The sequence below is a fragment of the Phasianus colchicus genome, chromosome 2, assembly GCF_987193195.1.
Source record: "Phasianus colchicus chromosome 2, bPhaCol1.hap1.1, whole genome shotgun sequence".
Lineage (NCBI taxonomy): Eukaryota > Metazoa > Chordata > Aves > Galliformes > Phasianidae > Phasianus > Phasianus colchicus.
In genome coordinates, this window is record NC_143437.1 from 14,445,333 (window position 1) to 14,470,710 (window position 25,378).

Here is a 25,378-nt window from a genome sequence, read left to right on the forward strand (position 1 = left end):
AGCAGGAATAAAGAAGACAGAATATCTTTCATTCTTAAAAAAATACTCTTCTGAACTTTGAATATCATCTTGCCTACAGTATTCATCCAAAATTCAGGAGTCTGATGGAAATTCATCGTTTCCACTGGTTTCAATCAGCTCTGAACTGGATCTTGAGTACACTTCAAAGAAAAGAAAACTGAAACTATTTTCAGTATTTTGCAGTTCAGGCAGAAGGCAGTAAGCAAAATGTTAAGTGTGTTAATCTGATTCTATTTTGATTATCTATATTTGGGGCTTGCGGCAAAGTGCATGAAACAGTTTCATGGTTCAAATACTTGATTTAGATATAGAAAATCTAATTGTCTGAGCCCAGAGTTGCATTCACCATCTAAGACTGTTACTTGGGGGGGAGGAGGGGAACCGACTAGTTTAGCTGGCTGAATCCAAGGTCAGTTCTTTAACTGATAAGAGCTCCTGTAAAGAAAGCCCTTGGTAATTGATTTTAAACTGAGGCTTTGCTGCCAGCCCTTGCCTCTGTGCTAACACAGTTGCACATCTGCATCCAGGCTCACATCTCTGTGACTTGGGCACTGCCTGGGCTTCTTGGCTCAGCCTCACATTTGGCTCATCCCTGCTGATGATCACTGGTCTCTAACTTCTCAAGGTCACACCTTCTGCCTGCATTACTCTCATGCTAAACTCCTGGCTTCTTTCTTGCAGAGCAGGTAGCCCATGCTGTTGAGTCTTGCCAGAGAATTTATTCACTTCAGTTTGACAATGCTTAGTACCTTGGTATTCCCATTTGTATGGGATAAATAATATGTGCTTTGAGCACATAAATTAATAGAAGTTAGAAGAGTATCTCCAAAGAACATGTGATCTAGTAAGCAACTATTTTTTCTGCAGGAAAGCATATGTCAGGACAGATTTTCATTGCTGACTTTCATTTCTCTTCAAATGTACAAAGGCAATACCCCTCCCCTTTCCGCCCCTTGTTCATTTCTAAGTACCTCTTGAATGTGTCATACAGGAACTTGTGTACATCAGCAAAATGAGTAGAACTGATATCAGTAAATCTGCAAGGAAACAGATCAAAAGGGAAAGATTAGCATTTTCAGCATGCCTCTCATTACAACATCTGCATACAGCGTTTTAGTAGAGCAAATACTTTTCCTTCAGTCAGTTTGTTTTGACTATCAGTCCCACATTGCTCACGCAAGAACAAAAACTAAGAAAACTTATGACTATTTGTCTTCATTTAATAACAATGGAAATCAGATAGCAAGGAATGAAAGGGGATGAACTGTGCTATCTCTTTCCAGGAGAGAAGCAGCAGGAACTCCTTACTTTTTACTAAGTATTCTTTGATATTTTTCAGAAAATAAAGGGCTGAGTATATTGTTATTGAGCAAATGTATTTTTCTAAAAAGTGTGCAGTTTTTACAGGAAGTTGATGTATTTCTGGACACTTCAGGTATTTGTATGCTAATGAAAAACAGAATACATAGGTTTCTCAGGATTTAAATATAGCCTCTCTGTACTGAGGCTTTTTCAGTGAATGTCTCATTAAGGTATTTTGAGATTGATCAGAGTTAAATTAGGATGCTGCCCACAGATGATCACACTACTTGCTTAAAGAATATATTGTGCATCTACTTTGAAAATGCTTAGTGACTTTATCATTGCTAGTTAACTAAACTAACTCTTAAACAAATATTATATTTAAGTACAATGGCAGCGAAACCTTCCAGAGTTCATCATTTTTCTACTATGCATTTTTACAAAGAGCTTTTAATCTGTGATTCTCAGACCATTTGCAGCTACAGATACACCTGGGGGGAAAGGGGAGGAGATGGTGCAAATTGCACTGAGTGGCAGAAAAAGGTCTTGAACCCATTCTTCTCATACCAAAGGGACTTGTCCCTTCCACACTTGAGGCAATGCAGGCTCAAAGAAAGAGTTTGTCCAACACATCTCACAGTGGAAAAGGGTTAAATTTATCAGTTCTCTTTTTTTTTAGAATATGTTCTATTGTTTTAAAATAGGTTCTATTGTATGATCCGTCACTCAAATCTGACTAAATTATATAGTGATGTTCAGATATTTTTAGTAACATTTATTTTACACCTGGAACATATCTCACAAGTAGTCTGCAGATGTTTTTCAGCTCAGATCCTACTGCATGAGCACCCAACCTTTTGGCTTGCCTACGCCATGCTGGGTGAAGTGGAGTTGTCTAGGGCTTCAGCTACAAAGGTTGCTCTGAAAGTAATGCTTCCTAATTATTTCCATGGAGACTTCAATCAATACAAAGAGCACAGTAATACATTTAATAGAGCAAATTCTCAGCTACAAAACACTATTTTTCACCGTTAGGTATGCATTTTCACCAGTGATGGATGAAAGCCTGCAGGCTGCACTCTGAACAAACTGCACTAGCAGAGGTGACTGCCATCACTATTGCCACTGTTGAAATACATAACCCACTGCACACTCTGAGCACACTGTGCTCACATCCACCGTTTGGTGTTCATAAACATTCAGCAAGCTTTGACAAACGTGAGTGCCATTTTTTACACATGGAAGAATTCAATTCCACACCTTTGCTCCATACGCCCTTCTATGCCAGATGCCACTGTGTTGGACTGCCCCTCACTGTCATCTGTCATACAAGAACAAAATGGAATGGAACATTGGTGGGAAGATTTACCCTCTGTGGCCATCCTTCAAACATCTGCCGCTAACATTGTGGGCCAACAAAATAAAATAGGAGGTGTTACTTTTGGAGAGGCCCTCATAAAGTATACAAGATAGTTAATATATTTAAGTAACAAAACTTACTTTTTAATATTTTTTATTAAAACAAATTTAAACAGAGCAACAAAAACATAAAACCAATGGGATATTTAACTATTTTTGCAACACTAGTACTATTGCAGTGGCTGCAATTCTTGATGAGGTCTCAGGTGTTCCACTGAGATTTTTGATAGGATTTTGCTCTTCCTGTGCTTTTTCCCTGAAGACAGCTGCTCACAAATGTACATACTGCTAGGAAGCAATGACATGAATAAGGTGCTACTGCGAAGTGAGAGATATTTCTCTGTGGTTAGACAGGACTTATAAAGATCTGGTAAAAAGACATGGTCACATTTTTGATTGCAACTCTATACATTCCATTTGAAATTTCACAAGTAATGTATTTATGTTGACTGAAAATGGAGTCGCAAATAAACTGAAAAACTGATGATTTTTTTTGCAATCTTGAAATCAGTTCTCAAATTCCTTCATCAGAATGGAAAGCACAGGTGCACATTTTTTGCTGTTCACAGGATTGTGTTCAGGCAATATAACAAAATGCCTGAAATTATTTGCCATAACTTGAGTTAGTATTCAAAGTGCCCTCCCAGTGCCCTGGTTTCAGCTCAGATAGGGTTCACAGCACATCACTGCTTGGCTACCAGGCTGGGCCACTCTGCGAGTCAGAGCCACTGCATGATGGGACTGGGCAGGGGGCTGCCACAGTGCAAGCTGTGCCAGGCTGCATATGGCCCTTGGGTTATGGGTTGAGCATGCCTGCCCTACTGCATTCCTCAGTAGTATTTTGGCTCTTCTTGCCCTTTTTGTCCTTGAATAACATTAAATAGTCAAGTGTGATTTCCAAAGAAATGGCAAAAAGAAAAATCCAAGTTCTCACACAAAAACGTTTCTAATGCTCAGCCTTTTTAGACCTGGCAAAGAGCCTAATTTCCATTGCCTTTTAATAAGATGCAGGATGCAAAGTGCTCAATATTCAGTGAGCTTTTCAGAAACTGTTCACCCATAAGAGCTTCCTGGTTGTTCACCCTTTCTTAGGACAGAGAATGGGAGTGGAAGTTGAAGGTCTGCCTATTACTGCTACCTTTCTGCTTCTGGCAAGGGAAAAGAAATAGATTTACTTCATAAAATTCTTCCATGCACATTGTGCAAGGAGCTGGTGGCGGAGAGTGAAGGGGCATTTTCAATCCTTACAAGAATGTATGATAATCCAGGTCTCAATCCTTCACAACGGCTTGCACAGTTTTAAAGTTGCTTTTATTTGCATTTTTTTTTTCTTTCCCTCAATTTATTGTAATGAAGTATTGCACTAAGAAGCAATGTTTTGACAAGAAAATCAAAGATAACACTACGAAACTGCTCTTTATAAAGTTATCTGCAAAATCTAAATTCATTTTACAAGGAAACATGTGTTTTTGCCTGGTAATTAACTCAGATGATTCCAGAAAGAAGACTCATTTTTCATGTGGCATAATGACAGGTATTGTTTCCCATTAAAAAGTTGAAAAAGCATGTGAGTGTTCTGCTAGATCTCAGCCAGCATGGATTGTTTAATACTAAGGCCTCCAAGAAGTAATTTTATTTCCTATCTTTATGTTCAGTTGTATTTTCTCCAGGGCAGAGAAAATAAATAGGGTGTCAGAAGCTGAGAGTCTCAAGATCTAGACATAGCCCATTTTGCCATATTCAATTTATCTTCCTTGTTTTCAAAATAAGAGAAAATGTTGCTAAAGATGCAAGCAGATAATTTGTATAGTGTATTATTAGCTTTACTTTTAATTGGGAGAGTCATTTATAATGTGAACAAAGACAGAAGGTGAAACAACTTCATTTCTTCTGTAGAGGCAACAGAAGACTTTTCTAATCATACAGTGGAGTAGCAGCCATTAAGAATCCAGTAATGTGATCACATGTCCCAAGAAAATAGCAAGTTATTTATACGCTATTTAATTTTAACCAGGATTTCTTACATCCGTTTTTATAACTGAAGTTAATAAAGTCTAACTGCAATGTAAGACTAACATGGAACTGTCCCCTATAGCCTTCAGCCTTGCAGAGTTGTGTGTATGTGCAGAGGTAGAATAATGGACACAAAAAGGCATTCTGGGCAACTTACCCTTGGGAGCCTGCCGAACTCCAAAACCATCCTATGGGTTGCAGTGCTGCTCAGAACTGACATAGTTTAGCATGCTGCCTCCACCCTGGATACTTAACATCACACTGAAATATACTGAGTGCAGGGGGCCTTCACAAGCAGTCTTCCAGGCCTGCAGGTAAGCACAAAAATTGAACTTTCAGGAGTTTGTGATTGTTTATTCTCAAAGCACTTTATACCTCTGTATGTCTCTTATTATAAGCTCAGGAAATGCATAATTAGTTGTCTAGTACCTATTCCTTAGAAATGATTGATTTGGTAACTATACACTTTAAAATGCTACAGATAAATGAAATATGCTAGAGCAGTTTGGCCACATCAGAATATAAAATGACAAAAAATACAAACAAACAGAAATTAAGGGAAAATTAAAGAGTCTCTAGCAATATGGATATTTTGAAACAGATTTGTGAACAGGCATTCATGACTGAGCAAGAAAGAGCCAGTCATTCTTCTTGCTGATATAGACATGTCCCAAGTGCATCTTGAAAGATAGCTGAACATCTGAGTAAACCACGGTGGAGATGACATCCAGGGGAAGTAGAAGTAGTCAGAACTACAGTTTTGCTAAAGAGAAAGCACGTACACCACTCACGTATAAATCCACACCACACAAGAAGGTTTAGTCAAGATCAAAATAGCCATTTCACCTTTTGTGAAACAGAATATTTTTCACCCTGTCTTACAGCAACAGAAGAGTTGCCTTGCTGCTGAGAAATTTCAGGGGCAGTTACTTCCCTGGCATCATGAAAAAAATTGATAAAATCTTCAAAGTCTCAGAAAATACAACAAAGTTGCTCTTAACATTGCAGCTCTGAGCAGCAAGAGAGGGCAGCAGAACTGGCAAGAAAACTAAGCTCAGCTTGGAAGCTGAATGTTATTACCAAGATACCAATATCCTAAGAGAAGCAAAATCTACTTAGCAGGAGGTGCTATCTTAATTTTGGTATCATATAATCCACCGTTGACAAACTGTTAACTGACTGAGCACAGCAGCAAGTGCTTCAGCAAGTGCTGAAAAGACATGGGTTGTCTAACTGGAATCATTCCTGATCTGTCATCACATTTTCACAGGATAAGTACACAACTGGTTTATCACAGAAAAGGAAATCACACCTGCCCCAAGCTGTCATTAGCATACTACAATGCCAAGTAGCTAGGAGAGAGGTAGATGTGAGCAGAATTTGCATCAACAGTAGGCATTTGCTTTCCCTTCATAAATCAACAGCTCATGTTCCACTACTGCCAGTGGACTAACATTGTAAGGAATCATAAAAAGGACAGGGAAGCAAATTATTGTTCTCTGCTTCTTATAGTACTAAGAGGCAACCCACTGGTTATGAAGCCACAGGTCTTAAATAAATAAACAATTTTTGCAATCTGAAACATGACCAAATTTTGGAAGCTACTGCTAAAGGATCTAGGAGCTATGAACATGTTCGAAGAGGAGATAAACAAATACACAGAAGTCCATTACTAATCATTAAAAAAAAAAAAAAAAAAAAAGCTTCTCTTCCAGAAATGTTTTGAAGTATTAGTACCAGGTATTTCCAAGATTGAGAAGATTGTATACATACTCTGAGCTTGTACTCTTTCCCTAAGAATTTGTTGCTGTTCAGAAGCCTTGGTTTGGTAGAAATATGTCTAACCAAGCCCTGCAATTTTAATATTTAGGATGACTTTAGTCCCTCAGGCTTAGTTAGATGAGAAAGAGGAGCCAGGTTTCAGAAACAACAAACAGGAAGCTAAGGGAAATTCCATAAATTCACTTAATCTTAATTTTCTTTTTCCTTTAAACTCCACAGATTCAGGATGATTTTGCACACTATTTCCTATGACTTACAATTTTTAGGTAAGTAGAGCATTTCTCACTGGGGTATTTTGATATGGATTTTTAAAGGTATTCTACCTGTGCAAATTTTTAGTGATGCAGTACCAGTAGGAATGAAGGGGAGATATTGGAAAAAAAAAATCTTAGTATAGTTTTAATATCATGCACTTTGTCAAATAAATCTGAACACAAAAGTAGAATAGCTTGCCCAAAATGCAAGTGAGGTTAAAACCCAACTCCTGCATGTCATAAAAATCTTTCATGAAAACAAACAAAGAAAGTCTGCAAAAATCTTATTATCAAATAACAATAAAAACAATTGTGCTTATGTGTAAAATGGGTATTTGGGAGATTAAGACTATGTTCTGATAAGAACATAGAAATGAACATGCGAAATGGTGACTGAGTTGTTAAAGCAATTCAACTTGGCTCAACTGAGCTTAGTGGCCTTGGGCTGTGTAAGTTATTCTCTGTCTGTATCAGCTTCACTAACCATACTGAGATATTAAGGATTTAAAAAAACAAACAAACAAACAAAAACATATGTAGGATATATACAAAGCATTATGGATGAGTGCTTACACAGACCTCTTCACAAGCCTCTTAAAACAAGAAGCTGCCGAAGAGACTGATTTGACACCTTTATCTCCATTAATACTCGGCTCCTCACAATGTACTCTCACCTTGATGTCCTGAGAAACAGGCAATTGAACGGAGACTGCAAAACAGCTCAAAAATAGCAAGAATTGCTTCAAACTGCTACAAAACAGCTCAATACGTGCTGTAAAATGTGCTGGCAAAGGTACACATGTTTTTTCCAAATCAGAGATGAGGGAAACTTTGATCCAAAAAGACATTTTACTGGGCAGTTATCCTTATGAAGTGGGATACATACTCCATATGTACATATGATACATACTCCACTGTTTTCTCATGCCCCAGAAAGCTCAGAATTCCAACATTTCTAACTTTTTTTTCTCCTTCCCAGATTTTATTTTAACAAACAGCCATTCCATTTCTTCAGAATTAAAGTAAGTTGACAGTTAAAGCTGTGAAATCAGCATGGAAACGTTATTAAGCACGCCAGATATGCTATGCTACCCTGCAGAAAAATACAGTGATTCTAATTAGAATCCAGCCATAAGAAGCTGGATTAATCCATTCAGTGAGTGCTGAAACTGAAACTTTCAAAAGCTTTAACTTAATCTGGCCTAGGTATAGTAGTACATATACATTCCTTATCTGATTTCTCCAAGGTGCTGCTTGCCAGTCATAAAGACTTGATACTTTGTAAACGAGTATTAAATCAGAACATTATACACTCTGGTCAAGCATGCAAGGCATTCGAAAAGCTCTGGCTATAGACCACTCTCTTAACAAACTGAGAGTAGCTTCCATTCCTCTTCAGGCTGAAAGTAAGTAGGTTCTTCCAGAAGATTACCTTAGCAGGCAGTAATCTGTTTCTCTAAACAGCCTGTTATGAAGGAGAGAAGCAAATCCTGCTTCTGTAATCCTGTTGGTTTCATTGGCAGACAGGAGTTTGTGACAAGCATATATCCTGTTGTAACAAAACATCATGCTGCATGTACCATCTGAGAAGTACATTTTTCTTTCCTCGCTTAGGCCAATTAAAGATTAAAATATTTTAATGAAGAAAATATTGGATAGCCCATTTCTAGAAATTTTCAGAGAAAGACTACACAGTTTTCACTGTTAATAAAATTCCAGAAGAATCTAACCTTAATTTTTAAGAATAGTACTGATGTTTGCCCTCAGCACTTTCATTCCAGCCCTGGTCTATATGTTTTCCCCCTTCAAGTATCAGGGAGCAGCAAAAGCAGGGTTGGCCCATAAGTAAAAAGCCAAACCAGGACTGCAGGGTGATTCCAGAGCAGACCAGTCCTACTAATCCGGACATTTTTCTTCAGAATCTGAACAGAGCAGGCAGTACAAGGTGCAGGTAACAAAATCCATCAACAGTCCCAGGCACAGTAAGGTAATGAACAAGGTACCATAGCCATCCAGACAGAAAATAATGCTGTTTTATATGCATCAAGTACACCTGTAAGACACAGCTGAAGACCAACAATCCTACAACAAAAGTCAAACCAGAGCACACTGTCCTGCTCAATGTATAAACAGGGCCCACTTGCCAGTGGAAAGAAACATCATCATATCATGGCATAGATTGGCTCAGACTGGAAGGGACCATAAACACCATCCAGTTCAAAACCCCCTGCCATGGGCAGGGTTGCCACCCAGTGAATCAGGCTGTCCAGAATCCCATCCACCTGAACACCTCAGGATGGGGCATCCACAACTGTTCTGGGCAACCTATTCCAGCACCTCACCACCCTCTAAGTAAAAAATGTCCTACTAACGTCTAACCTCTTTTAGTTTAAAATCATTCCCCCCTGTCCTATCAATGTCTGCCCATGTAAAAACTGGTCTCCCTCCTGATAATAAGCTCCCTTCAAGTACTGAGAGGCCACAGTGATGTCTCCCCGGACACTTCCCCAGGCTGAGCAAGTCCAGCTCCAGCTCCTTCAGCCTTTCTTTGTAGGATAGGTGCTCCAGCCCTCTGATCTCTTTGTGGCCCTCCACTGAACCTGCTCTAACAGCTCCACATCTTCCTTGTGCTGGGGGCCGCAGACTTGGGGATGGTACTCCAGACAGGGCTTCACAAGGACACAATAGGAGAAGATAATCCCTTCCCTCTTCCTGCTTGCCACTCCTCTTTTGACGAAGCCTTTCTGGGTTGCAAGTATGTGCTGCTGGCTCATGTTCAGCTTTTTGTCTACTAAAACCTCTGAGTCCTTCTCAGCAGGGCTGACTCAGTAAGGTCTTGTCCCAGTCTGTACACATACGTAAGTATGAAGTGGAGGTCCTAGAAGGAGCTGATCAGAGCCACTAAAGCACAGTTCTTTAATTGTAATTGCTCACTGAGAGCAGCCCTGTTGAGAAGCATAAAGCCAAAGAAGAAAGTAATTTTCTCATTATTATGGTCAAGTTTCTGTCAGGGTTACTGGTATAAATGTCTTCTTATCCACTTAATATAACTGTTTTGAGATACCTTTGGTTTTGGCTTCAATTGTCCTCAGGTTTAAAGTCCTGGTTATTTTCTTACATCTCTACATCTCTGAGTGAGATTGCAGCAAAATGCCTGCCTGTCAGGTTTTAGATATAAATCAAGAAGTTGTATTAGGAGGCCATCATTATCTTACACTTTCCCTCTTCAACTTTTCATTTCTTCATGGAAAAGTTCACAGAAAATAATAGAACAAAATGTAAAACATCAGCTTAGAAAATTTCCATCATTTGTGCTACAGAAGCTCTTGGATCAAAAGCTGTTCTGCTTGGTGAGGCACAGAAATACAAATTCTACCTTTCACTGTGTTTTGAGCAGTGGGACAGTTGTATTCCCACTGGGTAAGAGACTTGTGACATAAGACATTTAGGGTCAAACATGCTAACTAGTATATTTGTTTCAGGGACAAGGCTCTGTAGGAGTGACCAGAGTTACAAGACTGGAATGAAGTACTTGGATAAATGGTTCTCATGGCGAGAGAGGGTCTGAAGCCAAAGATGGCTTGCTTTGGCAGCCGCTGCTTTGCAGCTCTTTACTTTGCAAACTGCCTTATTTATCTGTTCTTAAGTGTATGCCAAAAGCAGTTCATCACAGGGTCAGGTCAGGATCCCTGAAAATTAGTCTTCAGTAACACTGATATATTATACTATGTGCCATTTGCAAAGCAAGATAGTTTTTCTTTCTTAATCAGCTGGTATGGATGGAAAAAGAAGTTTGAGTATATGTAAACCTGTGCAAGTGCACAAAAAGCATTCAGGAAGTCTGCTTTAAAAGCATATGGATGAAGCTGAAAGAACAAAATGCTTTCCAGGAAGCCACACAGAAAGCTGAAAAGCAGGAATACTTTAGAAATCAACAGAGAACCTCAAGTGGAGGTTTCTTTTGGAATTAGTCATTTAAGACAGTGTACCTATATCCTTTAAGTGTCCTTTGGATTGTTACTTTTGTAATGCACTTATTGTCTACTTGTGGAGCTGAGCAGTTCTTAATTGGTAAATAAGACTCAGAGCACTTACCAACTGTAACTTTCATATTCCTTACAAAGCATGCTATTTCTAGATATCTGCTAATGCAGCCTTTGGCAAGAGTGGCTCTGCAAGAAAGATTAAAATAAGCCCTGTCATTAGCCCACACTTCAGACAAGTGTACACCTCCTGTACTTATTCTTCTTTCTGTCAAAAGCAAAATGTTATTCTGACTTCTTGATACCCTTGTATTCGAGAACTAGATCTCACAGATGTTCTGCACAGGAAACCCCTAGAGAAAAATCAATTTCCTTTATATTGGTCACCTTCGCTATCAAATGACATGTCTGAAAATTGCAATAGGATCAAATATTTATGGACACTTTCAATGTTGCATTTAATCATGGTATGATAATTAGTCACTGATCGTATATTTGAAGATTTTTGTGTCCTTGGCAAATAAAAGACTAGAACTTCAGCTTCCTGGAAGCTTGATTACAGCCCTTCTCTCTCAGAAAATTTGCATATAAATAGACTTCTGCTTTCATGAGTCCCAGCAACAAAATATGATTTCTAACTCTAACAATTTGTAGTCTAACCCAACAGTAACTCTTCAAGCAGAACTTCTACTAACAGTCTTTAGCCTAAATAGGGACTTCTACAGCAGACCCATGATCGCTGTCCCAGGTAAATGAGAGGTAGTTGTAACCTCCATATGACAAACTGACTAGCAGAGACTTTCACCAGTGGCAGCAAATGGGTCTCTGGCAAGTGTCACCTTCAAGCAGCTGCAGTGTAAGCTCCAGAGTTGCTCTGTGCTGGATGGAAACTTATGTTGGAAGCAGTTGTCAGGGTGGCCCACATTCTCTGGCACTTAAAGAGCATTTAGTCACCACCAGTAGAGTCACATTCATAAATACATCCTTGCAGAGGCCTATTGATCTATAATCTACCTCTGAGCAGCAGAGAGAAATATTTTTATGGCCGCATAAATTATAATGAAACGTAAGCAACCTTCTCATTCCACTTTGCAGCAGTTCTGCAGAGCCCATCTATCACAATAAAATCCCCTTGCTTTGGTAGGCTCTTCATTCATCTGTTTTTTGTTTATTAGAAAGACATTGTTGGAACCAATAATTTTGAACTCAGCCTGCTTTATGTTTCAATACAGAAAACTTTTTTCAAATCCAATTTTCGTAAAAGAAACCTCCCCAGAATCAGTGGAGTGATTTTATGAAACTGGAAGTGTCTGATTTTGTTCCTAATACTCCAGGAACAATTTGAGATCATTTTCTAAAAGATAAATGGCTCTAAATGCCTATTGGACAAGATGAATGATGAGAAACTCAGATAATGCATTGTAATTCTTCTTTCAAGTGACTTATTTTAACTTAGAAAGAAGGTAGAATTACCAGGAGAATAGCACTGGCAAAGCTATGGCAGAATATTGAAGGCAATTACATTTCTTACATTCTTTCTGCATTTTAGTACGTTTCTCTGCATAGGTAGTTTTTCCAGTGTCTTACACTGTCTTTGCTGTCATTTACATTCTCTAAAGGCTTACTAGAGAGTGCAGTGGGGAAGTGACAGCATTACTTGTCCTTTCTCCTTCACCTATATAATGCACAAGTCAATGGGAGGGAGAGGAGAGGAAAGTGCCCAGAGTTGCAGGCATTCGCCAGTTAAATAAGAGGTCCAGGTTAAGTATTTTATACTTGTTTTATCATATTGAAGAAGAGATGATTATTACTTTCTCAAAATTTGGAAATTATTAGAGAACTTATGGAAAAAAATTGGCATACATATCAAGCCAACATACCAAATAACTATGCTGGGGAGCAGATTATTTTTCATTGCATTTAAATGAAGACATATTTTCTTACTATGAGAGAGACTGATTACGTTCTCTGAAAAGTTAGTGTGAATATCGCTTTACTTTGGAAAATATTTCTCTTTTTTTTCCTGTTTACTCTGTTTTTTCCTGTTTTCATTAGAAATTACTTATCTCTAGCTCTGAATTCAGATTAATATGTAAAGGTTGTCACAAAAGTTGAAATTTGTGAACTTTTGGCTTGAGAACTATGTGCAATAATATCTGCATTTGTGGATCTGCTGCAACGTCTTTGAAACACTCATTCAAAAAATTGACTGCAAGCAAGAACTTAGCTTTGTATTTCCCAAACACACCACATTATCAGGTGATTTTATTCTTTTTGCTCAGAATTTTGTGACCTTTAAAAAAAGCAGCATAAATTTCCTAGCGCCTGGAAGATACACCACTGTAGAATATCTGCAAGCTTAGCCTAAGCTTACTTCTGTGCCTTTGGGCAGCCTGCTTCATTACTTCACTTCTGCAGCATTCAGAGCAGGTTTAAGATGAGTATGATGTACTGCAAAAAGAGCTGCCTACTATTAGTGAGACCATCACTGGAACAGAAAAAGTAATTCCAGTGCTTGCAGTACCCAGTGTAGCTTTCAGATATGCAATTCTTGTATGGTCCCTGCTGAGGTCAATAGACAATATCTATATCTATCTGACTTCAACACAGTTTCATTCATACTTTTAACACAACACTTAGCCACCATAAAGGAGCAGAAGAAGGGCTATATTTGAAATAAGAAGTCACTGATGGTAAAAAGCCATGTCCAATAACTGTTACCAGATGAAAGCCTGAATTTTGGATTCCTGTATTGTGTAAAGAAGAGCAGCTTCTTTGCCTTTAAAATAATTATTTCTGATTTAATTTAGGAGTACAATCAGAATAATTCCACATCAATAACTGTTTATAATGGCTGCCCTGAAAGCACTGTCTCCTATTTTATTGCACTGGCCCATGATGAGAGAGGCAGAAGCTGATGGTACGGCAGTAGAGGTTGAATCTTTCTGCCAATATTCCATTAAACTGTCTTGCTGAGTGACAGATGGCAGCAAAGGGACAGTTTGACACAATGGTGTCTGACATGGAAATACATATGGAACAAAGGTGTGTCATTGAATTCCTCTGTGAAGAAAAAATTGCACCTATTGACATTCATTGACACCTGCTGGGCATTTCTGGAGGCCAAGCAGTCAATGTTAGCACAGTGAGGTGGTAGATGCTATGTTTCAGCAGTGGTGACAGTGACGTGAAAGACAAAACATGCTCCTAGTAGCCATGCAGATTTTTATGAGCACAGCATGGAGGCTCTTGTTCAGTGCTGATGAAAATGCGTAGCTAATGGTGGTGACTGTATTGAAAAATAGATATGTAGCTGAGAATTGGCTCTATCAAATAATATTATTGTGCTCTTTGTATCGGTTGTAGTTTCCATGGAAATAAATAAGAGGTATTACTTTTGGAGCAAAAGATGTACAATTTAAGTATGTTTTAAATTCTGTGTGTACCTGTGTCATTCTGAGAACTGTTAAAAGGGAACCCGTGTTACAGTGGAGAGGAATACTGACTGCAGTCAAACAGCAACATGTGTAAGAACAAAATGATTCCAGAGATGTTTGCACTAGCTGTAATGTCTGATGAGCCTTGCTAGCTTGAGCTTGCATCACAATCTAATAAAAACCTAATAATTCCTTTTCATCTTGCTCACTCAGCCACATATATCAGGCTTTGGAGATGTCAGATCTAAAAGGAGAACTGTTCTTCTGTCTTGGAGATTTTTGATTGCTGAAGAACCATATATTGCAAGAATCAGTTCCTTATTCAGCAGGAGAATTCAGTTTTAGAAAAATAAAAAAGAAAGAAAAAGAAGCCAGGCAATAAAAAATCACATGTATTATCAGATCTGCCTTGATTTATGCACACAAACTTGAAAGCTTGCTCTGCTGTCTCTTGTAACTTCTTTTAGATTCTGAATGTCCTTGACAGGCAGATAAAAGAACAGATGCATATCAGAGGTGGGAGATCATCTTGTAGGAGGTCTGAGCTTGAGTTATGCAAAGATAAGGATGCGGAGGTATGAGTGCATAGTGGAGTGCTATGTGGGTAGAGCAATCCCCCAGTGTGCAACTCTTTGTAGGACTGGATATTACATAAGGCTTGTAGATGACTTCCTGTCTGTCCATCTTGTAGCTTGGTGGATATATGAAGATACGAAAAGAGACATTTCACCAAAAACAGGCTGCCCTTCAGTTCTAGATCTCATTCTGTCCAGCCAGTTCCCCTTCTGGGCAGTTGTCTTTTCTAAGCCAGCAAGCCAGCAGTTTTCTCTGGTTCCCACATAGTCATCATATACTTGCTAAGCCAGTTTCTCTCTGCAAACATCTCTGCTTGCTGGGGGTTACAGATGTCTCTAGCCAGGAGAAGTATACTGAACACTACACTATATTGGTGCAGTTTCAGTCAAAGATTGAAACAACAAATAAACATAAACAACAAAGGAGTGGTAAGGTTTGTTTGTTTGTTTGTATATATATATATTATTTTTGTAATAAGAGAACATTTTCATTGCTAGGTAACTTCAATAACTTGTTTTTGAACGAGATTGCTTAAAAGAACAATTATTCACATTTATGCAGGACAGCAAGCCTCAAAGTTAGTCGGAAATGTTCTTGGAATCTACATTTAACTGGAAGTATTATGGTTTCAGTATCCTCCCTGGCTTTCTGTAAGAAAGTGCAAAATATGATTTCATGTTCTCATTGTATATTTACCTTCTGGTGGGAGGCATTAGATAAGGTTCTTTCAAACTTGACTCATAAGAAGAAGAATAATCTTTATGTTTTTTAATATTTCAGGGAATTTTGTAGTGTAATCTATGAAGGATAGATATGGACATTTCTGGTCAAAAAGTCAAACTGATATAAAAGCTTTGAATCACTTTAAATAGATATCAAAAGCAGAGCCACTCTAAGTTTCCAAGAGTTAGTTAATTGTGGTGAGGAGCTGTATTTGCTGATCTATCTATTTCAAACTAAAACTTTCTCCATCAACACAATATGCCTTAGGTTTAACAAATCCCTCTTAAAACATGTATGGAATGTTTATTGGTGGCCATGTACTGTTTATTCTCTATTAAGTTACTTGCATTAAATTGGGAAAAAAAGTTTCAAACTCTTTTACTGCTCAGATAGTGAAAAATTTACTGCAACTATTATTTCATTTTGCACAAGGACTTATTACTTTAAAATTGGAAGTATCAATTGCTGTTGCATGTATGATAATAACTTCATATTTCATTGTTTAACAGACATCTTTCAAAAGCAAATTCTAAGAGTTCAGAAACGTAGTTCTGGAACTTCAATATGGAACAGAAAAATTAATCTGGATATTAAAAGGGGGAATATTTTGGGAAAGATGAATGTTATAATAATTTATTGTGCTTCAGGCAGTGTCATGAATCTATTGTGGCACACAGTAAAAGAAAGCACATCAACAATTCTAGAATACATTCCTTTAAAAAGACACTCACCTGAATTAATAATTGGACAGTATTCAATAAAGTAGAAAATAAAGCTAACAGAAACAATTTACAAGGAAAAGTCTTTCAACAAGGAAAGACCGTTATATCACACACCTAAGATCAAAGGGTTTTTAATTCCCTTCTCCTTCTAGAGGAAAGCCCCACAATCAGAAAATTCTAAATCACAGATCAGTGAACATACATAAAAATTACACAGAAGGAAAATATTTGTGAAGCACAAAGAACAAACTCTCTAGTGACTATCGAAAGAAACACAGAAATTACTGTTAGGGAAAATTGGGAAACTATTTGATGTTTCCTCTGCTTAGATTATGGACTGGTCATGAAGGTACATAAACATTTCCAGTACAGAAATATTTGCGACGTGGGTGCCTACAGTACCACAGAGAAGAAGAAAGATACGTTTGCATTTGTCCGTTCATTCAGATCTATCACATTAATTTATTTACTTTTTTATACTATAGTTTAACTTTCCATTTTACAATCAGAATACATCTATATTCCTGGAATGCTCTGTGCTGACATCCCTTCTAAGCTCCTTTTAGTCCTCTGTCCTGCTATTGAAAGAAATTTCCTTTGGCAGCTTCCCCTGGTATTGTGTACTGAAGGTATAAAACATACACTTGGCTGTGAATGCAGCTAGTTGAAAAACTGGCTTCTCTTGACAGATCTTTAGTAGAAGGGAAAGCAGAAAGGTGGAATAAGGAAAATCTCAAACCACCCCAGACTGTGATTTGAAGTCCAAAGAAACTGATCTCTCCATTTGAAAGATGATATTTTCATGTCCTTAGTTCTTCTAGTATTTAATCCTGGCTTTGCAGTATGAAAACATGGAGCTACATAACTTAACTAATAAATCCTTTTTTTTTCCAAATTCTATCAAAAAAACAAAAAACAAAAAAACAAAAAACTGTGGTTAATGGATACGCTTCCTACAACAATGGACAAAACCTAAACTGTCTCTTGACTCCTAAACCCTTTCTGTAACAGAAGTGGTAGTAAGTAAGCTGGAAAAATATGTATCTCTTAAGAAAGCCAGATGAGAAACAGACACAAATGGAGTAAAATTTAAAGATGTACGTGTTTAACAAAAGCACTGTGAAGCTAAGGGAGAGTAAGTTTAACAATGGACAGAGTGATTAAAGTAATTAGGAAAGTAATAAATGGTCTGACCCAGACAGTGGTCTTTATTAACTGTTCAGCCCCTCCTGCTTTCTCCTTTTATCTGTTTCCCATTTCATGCTCCTAATCAGGTTCAAATGAGGTGTATCTGCTCCATCTTTGCAAGCTTGACCTACTTTAGAAGGATTAACAGCACCATGACATTTCTACTTCATTTTAGGAACACTGGGTACTGTTTTAGAAATGAAAGCAACTCTACCTTTCTTCTGAGCAGCCTTTATCCAAACTTTAAATATCCTCTGTGCTACATGTGGCTAGTAATCATCTATAAACCTATACTACCTGGTACTAAAGAGGTCCCTAGATGTACTCCTAGGAGTTTTGCTTTTTTCTTCCTGACATCTGTCTCTCCTGGTCCTTTCACTAGTTCCTCCACATCTATTTGGAGCCACTTCATGTAGACTTGTTTTGCCATCTTTTTCATCCACATTCTCTTTGAAGGCAAACATTCAAGACCTGGTACAACACAATAAAATATTCCTTGGTCCTTCCTTCCACACATCAGTTCTTTGCCACATAAATTTACCTAATTTGGCTCCAGCAAGTGAATCCTTTCACCGTGTATAAAACTACTTTTGGTTTTGGTCAATCATTTATTCCTTTTCTTTCTTTGTTTCCTCCACTTTCCTTTTTCCACCTCTACCTTTCCCTTCCCTTTCCTTTCTTCCTTCCTTTTTCTCCTTCCCTTCCCCTTCCTTTTTCTCAGAGAATCTATAAAAATGAGTGTATTTCTCTTAGACTTCCCTAGTTCTTACTGAGCAGCAACGTAAATTCCCTTCTTAGTACCTGTTCACAAAATAACTAAGTACATCTCTTCTCAAATAGTTTCCACTGTTGTATTTTTTTCTCTTTACTGCATAATTCAGGTCCAAATATTTCCAGGTCTAAATATTGCTAAAATGCCACATTCAATATTCAATCTACTTATTTAAGTAGGAAGGGCACTGATAAATTATAAAGTTTTCTTTTACAAACCACAAAAACAGCTAAATGATTAGGGGGAAAAAAGTAGAATATAGAGAGAGTTCAGCCTCTGTGCATTGCGTAGGAAAGAGCAGAAAGTATGTGTCACATGAGACTCTTACTTCATTCTCAGCTGGCATTAATCCCGGTGGCAGGAAGCTCACAGCTCAGAGGCAGAATCTCAACAATGCTGGGAAGCTATCGACAAAAAATCTTCTTTGGTTTTAGCGGGTACATTTTGAAAACCTAGTGAAAGGAGAATGTAAGCCACCAGTGAGTCACTGGGAGATGTACAGTAGCAAATGAGGAAAACTGCTCTTGATTCACTTCTGCATAGTGTGTGTAGTGCTACGGGTGGGTCTGTCTCCCTGCACAGTCAGTTTTGTGAGGACTGTGAAAGCCCACTGCTGCTTCTCCTTCTGATTATGGGCTGTCTTATGCTTCTCTGTTTGGATGCTAATGCTGAGTTCATCTGAGCTTCAACAAACAAAGGCCAGACCTATATTCATATTCATATATAGGCTCTAAGGAATGGTTTGGTCACGGAGAAGGTTTGATTCCCATGGAGAAGAACGTGTAAGAGCCTTGTTAGACAAACAGTTAGAGCTACTAAGTCCTGGTGTTTCCTCAAGCAGGTTAAACTGAACACACTAACTGACACACGTATATGTTTTCTCAGCACAGCTGGTTAACTTCTGGAGAACCTCTCCTCACAAGCCAAGGCATCAGCAAAGATTTTATGAAATTCTGCAATCCGTATCTGGCAGGAAGGGAGACCAAACGTTCAGAATGACCTCCTCAGCTTTATTCTGTTCAGCTCAGCAGGCTGAGGAAGCTGGCTGTTAGCAGGACTGGAGGCTGCAGCTATCCCACCGCAGGGGAAGGCTACAACCCGGGGCGAGCTAACGGGAACCTCGGTTTAGTCTGTAAAGAAATGCGAGTACCTGCAGACGGCACCCCATTACGGGTGCCCTCGACACAACAAACGCTCATAAACCCGCTCGAGTACAGCGGAGCACTCGCGCGGACAGGGCTGGAGCCCGCAGTGAGGCAGCTCTCCTTCAGGAACAGCAGCGCGCGCCGCCACAGCAGCCGGCTCCAGGCGGCCAACGGCCGCGCCGCGCGCCCTTCGCGCTCCCGCGGCAGCCCCGCCCCCGCGGCGGCAGTTGGGCGGGGGCCGCCACCGCCCTCACTTCCTGGGCCGGGCGGGGGCAACATGGCGGCCAGCGGTGGCGCGGCCCTGCTTTTGGCGGCCGTGCTCGGCCCTCTCGCCGTCTCGGGCTTCTCCTCGTCGCCCGCGGGCAGCCCCGGCGAGCCGCGGAGCCGCGTGCAGGTGCTGAGCGGCTCCAACTGGAGCCTGGTGCTGCAGGGCCAGTGGATGGTGGAGTTGTGAGTAACGGCCGCTCGCCCGCCTGGGGGTGGGGTGCTGTGAGGGGGCTCACCCCTTCGGGGCGGCCGCAGGGTCCGGCCTCAGCTCGGTTCTGTGCTGCCCGGCCCGGCGCGGAGCGGAGCCTGGGAGGCCTCTGCCCGCCCGCGGGCTGCCGCGGCCCGGGACTGGGCCTGGGGGCTCCTCCTGCCCCGCTCCTGCCGTGCCCTCTGCGAAGTCCCCTTGGCGGCCTCGAGCTGCTGGGCGCGCTGTGCGCCGGGCTTTGGGGGCTGGGGAAGGGGGCTTTCCTCCGGGTTTGTGTTCCGCACAGGTGCGACGTTAGGCAGCGCACGTTGTGCTGCTCGCGCGGGGCGGGCCTTCGCTGAGATTCATGTGAGCTAGGAGGGCTGAGTTGGGCAGGCAGCGCTTAGCACGAGTGGTGTTACGTAAATAACGCGGCGTGCCGCGGCCATCGCGTTCTTGCTCTTTAAGGGTTGTGCATTATGCTTCATTAATTTTTCAGTGCTGCTGATGCTTTATCTTTTTGACAGCTGGAGAGGCTTGCTGGTTGTGGGCAGGGCTTTGAGTGCTGCTGGATAACTTCAGTGGTGTCGTGACTTCCCTGGTGGTGTAAAACTTGCTGAAGAGCACATGGTGTCTCGTGCTTGGAGGGGAGCTCGCCTGTTTCATTTAGAAGGGAGAAAAGGGAGGAACGGTTTAAGCTGTGTACGTGCATGGTAGCTATGTTCTGTGCAGATATGAAGCGGGGCTTTTTTGTGGTGTGTGTACTATTTACTCCTTTGTGGAGGTGTTTTTATAGCTTTGAATAGACTAAGTAGTGAAAGAGGATATGGCTCACCAACATCTGAACTTGTGCTCCTTCATAAATGCTTCCCTAGCTGCTCAAAGCTTTATTCTTCTTCAATATTGAATTTGAATTATCTTGATCTTCTTAGAGGGAGGGGGACTATCACTTCTGCGTAGGCTGTGGTGCTCTGGATTTCACTGGAGTCCTCATGTTATCAATGAATGGATGCAAGGTGATTCTGAAATGCCTGATCAGAGGCCCAGGGATACCCACTGTGGCAGCAGGGGACAGGGGTTTGCTGGTTTGGTTCTGAGTCATCTTATTTTTGTTTTTTGATCCAACATTTATTTATCTTGTTCTGACGTTCAGGCCCTAGGTGGAAGTTCTATGAACTTGCCTATTAATACACAGCTCAGTGAATCCTAGGGAGGAAATAGACTACTTAAGGTGACTCAGCGCTTTCTTGTATTTCTGAGAAAGCGTTTGAGTTACTACTGGTGCGTGCAAGGAAGAAGACAGGAACTGATTGAAATCAGAAGTGGTTGGGATGATGAACAGTTCAAATTGCTTGTGTGTCTTTACCTCACTTGAAACACTGCTCCATTGGCTAAATTACCTTTAGGGTGTTTTTTGTGGACTGTGGACTTCATGTGGGAAAGAAACTTGGTCCTCCATGCTACTTTCTGTGGCACACTTCTAATGCTTCTACTTCTGAGAAGGAATCTTTGCAGCTCACGAGGATGCTAACTTAATGCTTCTGTTTCTGAATGAAGTTTGAGATTCTTGGTTGTGTCTAAACAATAGTTTGAGATTCAGAATTAGTTTCTTATGATTCTTACAGCTGTTCTCATATCGGCAGATTTGCCTTATGCTGATTTTTATGTAGCTTAGAGCTGGTGGTGTAGACAGGAGTCCTGCACTTCGCTGATGCACTTCTGCGCTGCGTGGGTCTGTTGGCAAGGCTGCAGCACTGTTCATCGAACTGCATTCGATCAGAGAACCTGCTGCTTCTTTCTAAGACTTTTTTTTAATGCGAAAGCTGTCAGGGAAGAAAAGTTGTTTTTTTTCCATTTAGGAAAGTAGTGTAGGCTAACTACCATGTGCTGCCGCTATTTTTATTGGTTCCTTGTTGTACGAATGGAGAGACTTAAGCCAGAAATAACTTGTATGGAGGATTCGTAGGAGTAATAGGATTCTTCATCCTTCATCCCTCCTAGCTGAAGTGTGTGTACTTGACTGACTACTTATAAATAATCAGTTATTTGTAGCTGATAAAATTGCAGGCCCTAGAAGCACTGCTGCATTTTGATGATAATGTTCTGGATAACTTTGTGTTGTGATGTCTTTTACAGTCACTTCTTGTTTTCTGTTACTATCACAGCATGCAGACCTTTGCTGAAGTGCTGAAAGTATGATGCTGGAATAAACCGTTGTAAAAAGCTTCATTATTTCTAGTTTGCAGCTGCATGATAATGTTTGGCTAGTGTGAGGAGCTTTTTGTCTTTATTATTGTGCCTGTTGGGGAGATAAGGTACTAATTCCTGGTCTCTGTCCTTGAGTGTGTTACAGGCTGGTGCATTTTGCATTTGTGAGCATAGCTCATTCCACACTTGATTGATCTCAATTTAACTTCCTCTTGAAGCAGATAAATGTTAGTGGTCTTTATGCCTCTGATTATAAAGTAATTCCTGTTGATCCTACAGCACTTCATGCATTTGCCACCAAGAAAATCTCTACTTCAGTTCCCACACAGGATGTAAAATGTTTTGGTTCCCTTCAGTGAAACTTTCAGTGAAGTAATGGTGCTATGTGATCCTGAAAATGGGTATTACAATTGTCAGTTTTAATTCTTGCCAAAGCTTTTTGGGGGGAGGAGGAGGGGAAGGAGGGATAGTAATAACCATAGTAGTAATAAGTAAGCAATAATCATGTTTTCAAATCTAGCTTATATAGCATACAGCATAGGCCTGTTATTTCCTTATCATTTATAGTTAAAGTATTTTTATACTGCTTAGTAGGTGAAGTTGTCCTATAGAAGTGACACTTCCAAAGGAGTATGCTGTAAGTCTAGCTGAATGTGTTGCCATTTACATGGTTTAATGCTTTTAAACGGCTCAAAAGACTCTGTAAAAACTTTAGAATTCAATAAATTGTTCAACAATTAACTTAAATTCAGAACTCAGTAAGATTGGGGAACTTTGTCACTTGTAAGAGTATCGTCTCCTCTTTTGTCTTTCTAGACTTCTCTTTGTCCTAATAGTAAAAATAAACAAACAAAAACCAAAACTAGATACAATACTTCTGTCTGGTTGTGCAGCTTCTGCAGACTTCCTGACTGAGTTGAGAGGAAGCAACCAAATGATCTGTGAATTCTTGTTTAATAACTGAGCGTTGTCTTTGCCACACAGTGGCTGAGCAGAAACTGATAAAATGTGAATCCGAAATATCCTTGGTAGCAGATGCTTTACTATTGTCAGAAGGGCAAAACTGTGCTGAATGATGGAACTTAGTTTGCTGAAATACTTGAAGATTTTTCATCCATTTTTCAAGGGTTGTTTGGCATTCTGTTTTCAAGATGAATGCTCTGTCCTTTTGAAAAATAAAATAAAACCTTGCGAATGGAACATTTGTTTTTTCTTTTGGATTGCAGATGGCACTCTTACAGTTCTCTTGTTCTTGAAAGTAGGAAGCTGAATAATTCTAATACGTGTGGCCTTGCTTCCCATCTTGTTCTTGAAAGGTTAAAGTGCGCTTCATTAGTATGTAGAATGAGTGGTGAGTGGCACTTCAGATGTTCTTCTAAAGAACCTGATTTCATTGCCTTAGAGTGTATTAGTCTACAATGGAGAGCAGTTGCTTTTCCCCTTGTTTTGGATATTACTGGAAAAGATGTGTGTGTCAGGTTGCTGTGGAAATGCAGCAAAATGGGAGCTAGTAAGGTTGAACTCTAGCTCTGAAAAGGAGTCCACGGAACAGCATCTTAGTGCATTGCCATTCTGGTCAGTTAGCAGCAATGCCTAGCTTCTGCTTAGCCCTTGGTTTGGGCTGCGTGAAATAGTCTAGATATCCTGCTTGTGGCACTAAAATAATCTCTTAAGCTTTTATGAGCTCTTATTCAAGTTCAAACCTAGCACAGCAATACCTTTAAAAAATGCTGTTTGTCTGCAGAAATTGGTTTATAGAAAGAATTTGAGATATTTGGTTCCTCTCAAATGTTGTAATGAATGCTGCAAGCATGTTTGCTAGGGTTTTAGCAATTTGCAGACGTACTTAACTGTTGTGAAGCATCTGTTTTGAAACTCTGTGAGGATAGGAAATTCACTGTACTGCGTACTGCTTAGTAGGCCTTGCTGCAGATAGGAAGAGGAACAATGCAATGATTTCAATTAGAGTTGTCAATGATAAAAACGGAATACCATATATTAACAGTTAGTTGGAAATAATGGAGGTGGGGCGAGTGCACAGAATATAAAAAAAAAAAAAAACAAATCAAAGATGTGAAGGAGGAATAGCTAGCCTATGTGTTGTTTAATGAGTATAGAAACCTTTGGCATGTTTCTGTGTGTATTTGAAGGGGAAAAATGTGTGTCACTGAGAAGAACAGTAGTTGTGCTGCTTGCCCTCTTTCCCAGCTCACACTGGTTCTTGGCAGTCTGCAATTCCTACAGTTTTTTCCTCTTGCTCACTTGCAGCTAGTGTGTTCCCTTTAGTCTCTTGAGGAAATAATGACTGCTTGACTTATGGCATAATTGAGTACCTTCCTTCCTCACTTGTTCTTTTTTTTTCTGTTAGACCCTACTGAGGAAGGATGTCTTAGGCTGCAGCATTTCGTGACAGGATTTTCATGTGTGAAGGCTGTAGAAACCTGGTTCAAAGGAGGGAGCCATCTCAAGTATAGCAGTTTTACTTCGTATTACCCCTTAGCTTAAAAACAGATCTAAATGATCTATGCTTAAGTTATTTTAAATGAAATCTTGGGACTCATTTAGCCACGGGACTAATTAGCCATCTGCTTTACTCACCAATTGAAGGTTTGGGAGAGGCTTGGACCTCTGCTTTCAACTGTGTTTTATTGTTTTACAGTATTTTCTTACTGGACATCTGAATTGTCAGTTGTATGATTTTTGACTGTTGTGGATGGCTGAGCACTTATTAAATTCTTGTTTCAATGTTACAAAATCTCTGCTTTTTCTAAATATTAGCTTGTTTCAGTGTTCAGAATTTTTGTTATGCAAGTGAGAAAACTGGCAAAATAAAAGAATATCTTTTCTATTGTTGCTGGTACTGCTATGAGGAACTGTCTCATCAATTGAACCTAATTTTTATAGTACTTCTGATCTGAAATCAGGCAGGTAGCTTGGTTTGTGTTAAACGATGCCTTGCATAGAAGAAACAGATAACTTGTGTGTTTGGAGAGAAGCTAGAAGGAGATTTCTATCTTTGCTGTTTTTCCTCTTGAAATTCTCCGCCCATTGCTGTAAGCAGTTTTACCTTTGTTCATAGATTCCTGCAACTTCCTGAAACTGCCAACACAGCTAAGTGAAGAACAGTATTCAGTGTTGCATCTGTTCAGTGTCCATAGTAACTAATAATGGCATTAAACACGCAGTATTGAGTAACTTACATTTGTCTGAAGATGAGTGAATTGGTCAATTCCCTAGCCAAGCAGTTAAGAGCGGAAATTACCAGTGCTGTGGCCTGCTACACTGTGTATCAGAAAATCTAGGTCAGATCCTTCTGTGTTTTCTAATTGCCTCTAGTGATACAACTGACTGGCATGCTTATTCAAGCAGATTTTACCTCAAG

The 25,378-nt window shown here is 39.7% G+C and overlaps 1 protein-coding gene and 1 long non-coding RNA gene across 5 annotated transcripts in view; one reads left to right on the plus strand and one right to left on the minus strand.

The window, feature by feature from the left end:
* LOC116231874 (uncharacterized) lies at positions 1-19,955 on the minus strand. 4 transcript variants are annotated; one of them, XR_016463982.1, is made up of 5 exons: positions 19,343-19,495; positions 18,521-18,644; positions 4,913-5,063; positions 993-1,058; positions 1-178 (listed from the first exon to the last, which is right to left on the minus strand). It is a non-coding gene; the product is annotated as an uncharacterized LOC116231874 (long non-coding RNA). The 4 variants fall into 4 exon arrangements; XR_016463981.1 differs by having other exon boundaries at positions 2-161; XR_016463983.1 differs by lacking the exons at positions 1-178; positions 19,343-19,495 and adding an exon at positions 19,841-19,955 and having other exon boundaries at positions 193-1,058.
* TMX4 (thioredoxin related transmembrane protein 4) overlaps positions 19,571-25,378 on the plus strand; it is a 25,673-nt gene continuing 19,865 nt past the window's right edge. The window contains exon 1 of the mRNA XM_031597838.2: positions 19,571-19,787. Coding sequence (XP_031453698.1) covers positions 19,615-19,787 — 173 coding nt within the window. The 5' untranslated portion in view covers positions 19,571-19,614. The remainder of the gene's footprint in view (positions 19,788-25,378) is intronic.